This window comes from Vitis riparia, chromosome 18, assembly GCF_004353265.1.
Source record: "Vitis riparia cultivar Riparia Gloire de Montpellier isolate 1030 chromosome 18, EGFV_Vit.rip_1.0, whole genome shotgun sequence".
Classification (NCBI taxonomy): Eukaryota; Viridiplantae; Streptophyta; class Magnoliopsida; order Vitales; family Vitaceae; genus Vitis; species Vitis riparia.
Genome location: NC_048448.1, coordinates 36,008,657 through 36,017,518, shown reverse-complemented (window position 1 = coordinate 36,017,518; position 8,862 = coordinate 36,008,657). Strand labels below are relative to the sequence as shown.

Sequence of the window (8,862 nt, the reverse complement as noted above, 5' to 3'; positions counted from 1 at the left end):
TATTTAGTCTAAAAAGTACTTTAAAAAAAAAAATAAGTGTTTGACACAATTTTAAAAACACTTTTAAAAATATTAAAATTACATATAGTGTTAAAAAATTAGTTATAGTATTTTCCAAAGAAATATTTTATAAATGATTTTTCTAATAAAACTACTTTGAGTAATCAAATGCACTTTTTGTCGTATAAGAGGGTTTTATTAATGCAAAAGCAAAAGCAACCTTGTATGTGTCCAAAATTGAAACTTTGCAGGATTGTGTTGAAGGCTGGTTAAAAAACTATGACATTAATAGTATCATGGATCCAACAATCATGGTGAAGGGAGTAGGGACCCATGAACAAGCCAATTGTATTGTGGATGCTTAATAAAAACTCTGAACCACCAGGGAGAATAGATAGTTTCCTTTGGTCTTCTTTATAAGAAAAAGTTAGTGTTTGTTTGCATGGATTTAGAAAATAGTTTTTGAGAAAATTTCTCAAAAACTATTCCCACCTATTTTCAGAAACAAAATTCAGATTAAAAATTTACATATAAAAATAACTTTTTTTAATAGTTTTTCCTAAAAGTATTATATACTTATATATAATATAATTTTTTTTAAATATTCTTTTTATTTTTTATTATTTTTCAAAATACTTTATAAAAAACACTTGAAAATACTTTAATCATTTCATAAACATATCCTTTAATTTTCTAGAAGAAATTAAAAAAAAAAACTATTTTCAACAAAAATTTGTCAAAGGTGATATAATTTTGAGTTACAAAATTATATTATCTCCAAAGAATATAAATTAAATTATTTTAAAAATGGTTCTTAAACATCCTTTAAGCTGATAGATTACCCCTAAAAATAAATAAGAAGGGTACCATCTAGTCTGCTTTTGCAAATAAAATAAAATTTTTGAAGTATGAAATGGAAAAATAAAATATAAAACTTTCAAAATCCTACATTTAAAATGAAAAGGGAAAAAAAGAAGAGAAATTTAATTAATAATTAACTAACATTTAATAATTTAAAACAATAAAAAAAATTATTATCATATAGAGTAATTCATGAAGCTTCTACTAACTTCTTGAAAAATGTGTTCTGAAATTATTTTTCTTTCAAAACTTATTTTCTACTAGCTTCTATCCCTCTTTTAAAGGGCCCAATTCAAAAGCCCAATCCTTTATGCCCCTTATGTTTTTTAACTCAAAACACCACTGAACCCAACCTTGATTCGCCCCTTCTACCCCACTTTTAAAGGGCCCAATTCCAAAGCCCAATCCTTTATGCCATTTGGAGGCCCATTCTTGAATCCACGTGCCATGATAGAGGACTTATGTATATAAGGGTCTCCTCCTTATTTCAATAAAAGGAAATCCTCCCACAGGACTCGAGAACGAAGGGCCTAAATCCCAAGGAAGGCCACAAAGAACCACCAAGCTGCATGCATTTTTATGTTGAGTAAGGCAAACAAACAAACATATTCTTTCGAAAAAATATTAAATAAAATAATATAATGTTTTTTAAAATTATAAAATTAGTTAAAATTAAACAATTTAATTTTACTTTAATTTCAATATATTTACATTTAAATACTATTCATATTGTATTTAATAATATTTAAAATATTAGTATATTTATACTTTATACATGATTTAATTTGATAATATCAAAGATAAAAAAAAAAATATTATTGATTTTTAATATATATATATATATATGATTATTTCTAATTTTAATAATATATAAATTACATATTTATGATGTCATCAATTCGACAGTAGTTTAACTATCGGTTCGATTAGTGAACCGTGAACTGACAACTTTCTAGTTCATTGTCCGATCCGAGTATGAAAATATTGGTAAAAACAAATTTTTATTTTTAATTGTTGGATTACAATAAGCTAATTAAGCTATTGTTTTAAAATATAATTATGTTATATGGAAGTACTATGTTTTTCATATTTAAGTACCTTTAATTTATTATTAATTTCATTTCACTTGTCCTTGTTAATATTTTTTATTATTATTAAATATTGATTAGTTCAAAATTTATTTAGACAATTTTTTTGGCATTCTTGAAAATAGTGGGGAAAGGAAAAAAAAATAAAGAAAAATAAAATTCTTTACTTAATTTATAAGGAAAAGTATAAGAAAATGAAGTATATTGCAAAATTTTGTATACTTTTTAATTTTTTATTATTCTCTATTTAAAAGAGGGCACAAAATTGAGATAAATTCTCTTTCTCTATCATTTTTGTTCCCTTTTCCTGATTTTCTCTCCCTTATGTTCTTCCTCGATCCATGCATAAGATTCACTATTTGGTTGTAGCTAGCTCTTCCCACACATTATATGCATAGAGGTCTCAAAAAACTTCTTGCATAGCATTATTTCTTTTAAACTCTTTGTTTGGTTTGAACATTACTTAAAAATCCATATATTTTTAAATTCCACATTCTTCATACAACAAAGAAAAAAAGATAATATGCATTTGGAGAAACAGGTGAAAAAGATTTATTGAGTTTAAATCTATTTTATTTTAAGGGTAAATTACAAAAACATCTTTATACTTTCACTTGTGTTTCAATTTAGCCCCTAACTTTTAAAAAAGTAATGTTAATCTTATGTTAAAGCTTTCCATATTACATAGTTAGACATGCTCTACAACAAAATGGTGTTGTAGAACAAATGAATAAAATTCTTTTAGAGAAAGTACGGTGCATGCTTTCGAATGCAGGGTTGTCAAATGAATTTTGGGCTGAAGTAGTAAATTCAGTTTGTTATCTTCTTAATAGATTTCCTTTAATTCCTATTAATTGTAAGACTCTTGAAGAAGTATGGTTTAGTTCTCCTTTTAATTATACTAATTTTAGAATTTGTTGTTGTCCTGCTTATGCTTATATGAATGAAGGTAAGTTGGAACTAAGGACAAGGAAGTGCATATTCTTAGGATATGCAGATGGAGTAAAAGGGTGTAGGTTAGAGTGCCCAAATTCAAAATTCTCTAAAGTTCTTATTAACAGGAATGTGACTTTTAATGAGTTTGCAATGTTGAGTCCTAAGAAAGAGCAATTTCATATAGAAAAATACCATAGTGTGAGAGAAAGGGTGGAGTTTGTACCTAAAGCTTCATAAACTATAGAAAAAACGATTTCAATAAAACCAAAGGAGGAAGAAGTGCAACATCTTGATAATAAAGAAAATGCACTAGTACAAGAGCAACAATATTGTTTTGCTAGAAATAGAATGAGGAAGCATATTAAACCACTACAAAGGTATGCTTATGCAAATTTGGTTGCTAGTGCACTTAGTATGGCAGAGAGCATTGAAAATAAGGAACCTCACACTTATCATGAAGCCATTACTAGTAAAGAATCTACATAGTGGATTGTTGCTATGAATAAGGAGATTGAATCTCTTTAAAAGAATCATACTTGGTAACTAGTTGAGAAACCTAAAAATAAAAAGATTATTGGTTGCAAATGGGTCTTTAAAAGAAAGGAAAGAATTCTAGGAGTAGAGGATGCTAGGTTCAAAGCGCACTTAGTAGCAAAAGTTTACTCACAAAAAGAGGGGGTGAACTTCAGTGAAGTATTTTCTTTAGTTGTGAAGCATAGTTCAATCATGGTGTTACTTTCTATGGTTACTTTATTTTGATTTAGAGTTAGAGAAACTTGATGTCAAAATTGTGTTTCTACATGGTGAGTTGGAAAAACAGATTATTTATATGCATCAATAAGAGGGATTCATTATTTCGAGAAAGGAATACCATGTTTGTTTGTTGAAGAAATCTCTTTATGGTTTGAAGCAATCTCCTAGGCAATGGTATAAAAGGTTTGATACTTTTATGATTGATAACGATTACCATAGGAGTAAGTATGATAATTATGTTTATCATAAGGAATTATTTGATGGTTCTTTCATTTATTTATTATTATATGTTTATGACATGTTAATTTTCTGCAAAAATATGTTTGAGATCAATAGGTTGAAAACTCAACTTCAAGGAGATATTGAAATGAAAGACCTTGGGGCTATGAAGAAAATATTGGGTATGAAGATATATAGGGACCGAGAAGAAGGGAAATTGTACTTATCACAGAAAAAGAACATTGAGAAAGTGTTGGAATGCAAGCGTCAAAACCAATGAGTACTCCATTATCAGCTCACTTCAAACTTTCAAGTGCTTTATCACCACAAACAGAAGAAGAGAGGGAACACATGTAACATGTTCATTATACTAGTGTAGTTGGGAGCATTATGTATGTCATGGTTTGCACTAGGCCATACATTTCACATGCAACTAGTATGGTGAGTAGATATATAGATCACCTTGGAAATATCCATTGGCAAGTAGTGAAATGGATACTTTGATATTTAAGAGGAACATCACATGTTGGCTTAGTATTTGATAAAAGTAGTGTCATCTCTAAGGAAATTGTTGGTTATGTTGATTCTGATTATGTTGGAGATTTGGATAGAAGAAGATCTTTAACAGGGTATATATTCACTTTATATGGAAGTGTTATTAGTTAGAAAACAACTTTGTAATCTATAGTTGCTTTGTCAACCATTGAAGCAAAATAAATGACGACCTCAAATGTAGTGAAAGAAGTTATTTTGCTTAAGGGTTTGGCGAGCGATTTAGGCTTACAACAAGAGTTGATTGTTTTGTATTGTGATAACTAAAGTGTCATACATTTAACTAAAAATCCGATGTTGCATGAGATGAGCAAACAAATTGATGTCAAAATGCATTTTATTAGGGATGTGATTGCATAGGGTGCTATTGTAGTGAAAACAATCCCTACAATGGACAATCCTATAAATATGGTGACTAGGTTTGTTCCTACAGTTAAGTTCATGCATTGCTTGGACTTAATTAGTGTTAGTAGTATTTGAAAGCCCTTTTGGGTTGTGGGAGCAAAGTAACATACATGGAAGATTTTCAAGTTTGTTTGAATCTTGGGAATTTGAACCAAGGTGGAAATTGTTGGAAAGTATTTCAAATTCTATTTTTGAGTCAATTGGAAAGTTGTTGATAGTCTTCTAATGAAATATATTCTTGTAAGTGGGTTTCCTATTGTTATAAAAAAAAAAAAAAATCCTATTATAAGATCTTTTAGGAAAAAACATCTTTAACAATTATACACTTAGTTTTCTATATGAAATCTTCCTATATAATTAAGAAAAAAATATAGGAAGAGATTTTGACCTAAATAGTGAGTCTCTTTTTGGGTATAATCTCCTTTAAGGAAGTTCTTTGTTTTCGCCCATGGATGTAGGCTTGTTGTTGCACTATGTAAATTATTATGTGTTTTGTTTTCATTCTTTCATTCTTTTCTCTCTATTATTATTTTTTTGTCGTGGTTTTTCACAAAAAAAAACAACAAAGTGAAGTATTTTCTTATAGTTTTAGAATCTTAAATAAAATAATTGAATTTAGAAATATCAACATGAAGTATTTTATCATAGTTTTAAAATCTTGAAGAAAAGAATGAAGAAAGGGAAATCCTAGGGGATAAGAGAGGTTTAGGTTAATTAAGAAAGTTTAAAACTTCCATGAATAGAAAGATTACTTTTATGAAACCTAGGGAAAACTGCTCTTTTAAAAAATCATCCTCAAAGCAAGTCTAATTATGCTCATACTTCTAAATAAAATTAAACCTATATTCCAATAGTATATTTTTAAGATAATTCGAAAATATAATATTATAATGGATAATATTACCACTTTCAATATATATATATATATTCAATACTTACAATTTAACATTAAGGTTTTTCATTACTTAATTTTTAGTTTTATCAAATTCTACCTTAATTTTTTGTCGTTTTTCATTTTTCATTTTTCTTTTCTTTTTTTTTTTAAATTAATATCATTGGTACTTCAACTATACAGATAAAAGATTACTAAAATCATAAAAAGACATCCATCTATCTTTTTATTTTTATTTCATTTTTTAACTTGTTATATAATTGCCAAACTTTTTATTTTGTCACTTTTTTTTTTTTTTTACTCTTTTCTAAACAGAAAATAAATTAAAGTTACAATACATGTTAATTAAACAAAAATTTAAAATATAACCAATGATATTTTTGTTCTATTTTTAAAAATAATAAAAATATAAATGAGCCAAATGAGACCTTACTAACCACTTTGGTTATGCAATGCCCATTCCAATTTGTTTTCGATGCTCATTCCAATTTTTTTTCCCATTTTCAAAACTTTTTTTTTCTGTTTATTTTTTTTTTCTTTTAAAAATCTTCTCACTTTAAATAAGTTCCTTCTTTAATAAAGGTAATGTTTGATAAAACTTAATACTTATTACTTAATAATTTAAGTTGATTTTAAGTTAAATTATATTTAAGTTGTTGACTTAAAACTTATTACTTAATTTTTAATTTTAAGCATTAAAGTTATTTGATAAAAATAACTTAAAATTTATTTTAAGTTACTTAGAAGTAATTAAGGTAAATGAAGATAAAAATATAAAATAAAGATGTGAATTTAAGAATAAGCTAATTAGTTTTATTTGTTATTTAAAATTATTTTTTATTTAAATTATGACATTAAATTATTTTACTAAAAATACTTAATTTACTTAATGATTTAAATTAAATTATTAAATTGGTTTACTAAACTCCCGTAGTTAAAGGAAGATTCTTTAATTACTATCTTTTTGGTGTCTTACCAAACCCTTAATATAAAGTTTTGGTCTAAATTATGGAATAAAAATATTAAGAAATGAAGGATACATACACATGGATAAAATCAATCTAACAAAAAAAAAAAAAAAAAGGGATTATGTAAAAGGCAATGTAAGAAATAAATCTATATGGATAGATAGACCCTTTTGAGTAGTCATTTTTTGATTGGCCGGAAAACCCCTATATTTAAAGACCCATATAGAAGAGAAAAATTACGAGGTGGCAGATCTTCCAGAAGACACTGAAGCACATTTCTGCCTTCAATCAGTGTCCATTGAAACCTACCCATAAATATTAGCCCTTGACTCTCAACCCAACGAATTCCATAAATCTAGACCACTGAGTTTTTATAGGATCTCTTTAATTTGAATCTCACAAGTATCTATATACATCAACAAATGTTCTGTGCTCAGGATCATCTCACAAATCTATAGTAGTGATTTGTTCTGGTCACTTCAACCTCAGCCTCGCCTGAAAGGTATGTGCCTTCACAGAGAAATTCCCAACTAGCTTAGATGTGTACGAAGTTTCTTTCATTAGTTAATTGTTTTGGTTTGATCTCTTTTTGTTGGATCCTCTTGCCTGATTTTCCTTCTTCTTCTAGGAATCCTCTCTCCTTTTCCCTTGATTTGAATTTCCTATGTTCCTTTCACTTTGGAAATTTCTGATGATCAAGAAGGGGAGTCAGTCCAGAGTCATAGTCTAGCTGTTTCAATGTCATATTCAAGGGGAAACTCCCTTGGTGACAGTTAGTTGATTATTGCGTTAATGTTTGTGGACAGATAAGAAGAACGAGAATCAAAATTGAGAATGGGTAAGGGGAAAAAAGAAGAAAAGAAGGAGAGCGAGGAATACATGTTGAATGGAGGCCTATTATTAGAGAAGCGAATTTCCTATTTTGGTGGGAGGTATTCCAATCCAATTCGTAACTTCTCTATCCAAGAAATTCAAAGAGCAACAGACAATTTCAATGGAAGTTTAATCTTCAATGATGATGTGAGCAGTTTGTACAAATGGTACAAAGGTTCTTTGGAAGGTCGAGTCATTCGTATTAGGAAAATTGGTCACACGGGTTTTCGAGGCGATCTTCAAATTGTCACAAATGAAATTGCTGTTGCAACACAAATGAGCAGCCACAAGAATGCCTTGAAGCTACTAGGATGTTGCTTAGAGACACAAATACCTATTCTGGTTTATGAATTCTCATCTTGTGAACCCCTTGGAAAGAAAATATTTGATTGCAATGAGCCTTTCCCATGGAAGAGTAGGCTAAAGATTGCATACGAGATTGCTAGTGTAATTGCATATCTTCATACTGCCTTTCCTAGGCCCATCATTCATAGGGATATAAAACCTTCACATTTCTTTTTGGACAATGGTTCTACTCCCAAACTATCCTATTTCGGACTTTCTATTGCCCTTCCAGAAGGTGCAACGCATGTGGATGGCGATCTATGTGGGACTTTGTGGTACATGGCACCTGAGGTTTTTTCTTCAGGCATGTACACAGAAAAGACTGATGTTTTTAGTTTTGGTACACTTATATTGGAACTTCTAACTAGGCGAAGGGCTTCCATTATTGCGCAGATGAAGGGAGTTAGTATGCGGAAATATGTTGAAGATCACATAGAAAATTTTGGCATTAATGACATCTTGGATCCGATTATTCTAGTAGAGGGAGGGGGAGTCCTTGAGCAGCAGCAATTCCAAGCAGTGTACCAACTTGCTCTCAAATGCACTGAGGAATTTGCAGAAGAGAGGCCAACCATAGTGGATGCTGCAAAAGAAATTAGACGAATTCAGCGGTTTGTCATATAAACTTTCTTTTGCAACAAATTAAGTATATAATGGTTCATTATAAGTGATTAAGCCTTGATTAGTTTAGAACTTTGATTAAACATGACAATTTGGTTTGTCACTTCCACACGTTTTGTGGGCTTCTTTTTATTGACAATGGCTACTCCCAAGCCTATGTATCCTAGAAGTTTTTATTTTATTTTTATATTTCAAATACTAAAGGGGAAAATCGAGAGGTCTTTGGCGACTCCCAAAAAACTGTGTGGGCTCCCCGTAATTGACAATGGCTATTCTCAAGTTGATCTAAAACCTAGAGAAAACTACTCTTTTTAAAAATCATCCTCAAAGCAAGCCTAATTATGCTTCT

The 8,862-nt window shown here is 29.1% G+C and overlaps 1 protein-coding gene across 1 annotated transcript; it reads left to right on the top strand.

Moving 5' to 3' along the window:
* The first annotated feature begins 6,936 nt into the window (after positions 1–6,936).
* Positions 6,937–8,624, top strand: LOC117906088 (non-functional pseudokinase ZED1-like). The gene is made up of 2 exons (XM_034819035.1): positions 6,937–7,176; positions 7,481–8,624. The coding sequence occupies exon 2, from the start codon at positions 7,509–7,511 to the stop codon at positions 8,514–8,516; it is 1,008 nt and encodes a 335-aa protein (XP_034674926.1). The 5' UTR covers positions 6,937–7,176; positions 7,481–7,508; the 3' UTR covers positions 8,517–8,624.
* Positions 8,625–8,862: the final 238 nt, after the last annotated feature.

Excerpts from the sequence above, each read along its gene's own strand:
- LOC117906088 (XM_034819035.1), top strand. The coding sequence starts at position 7,509 with ATGGGTAAGGGGAAAAAAGAAGAAAAGAAGGAGAGCGAGGAATACATG.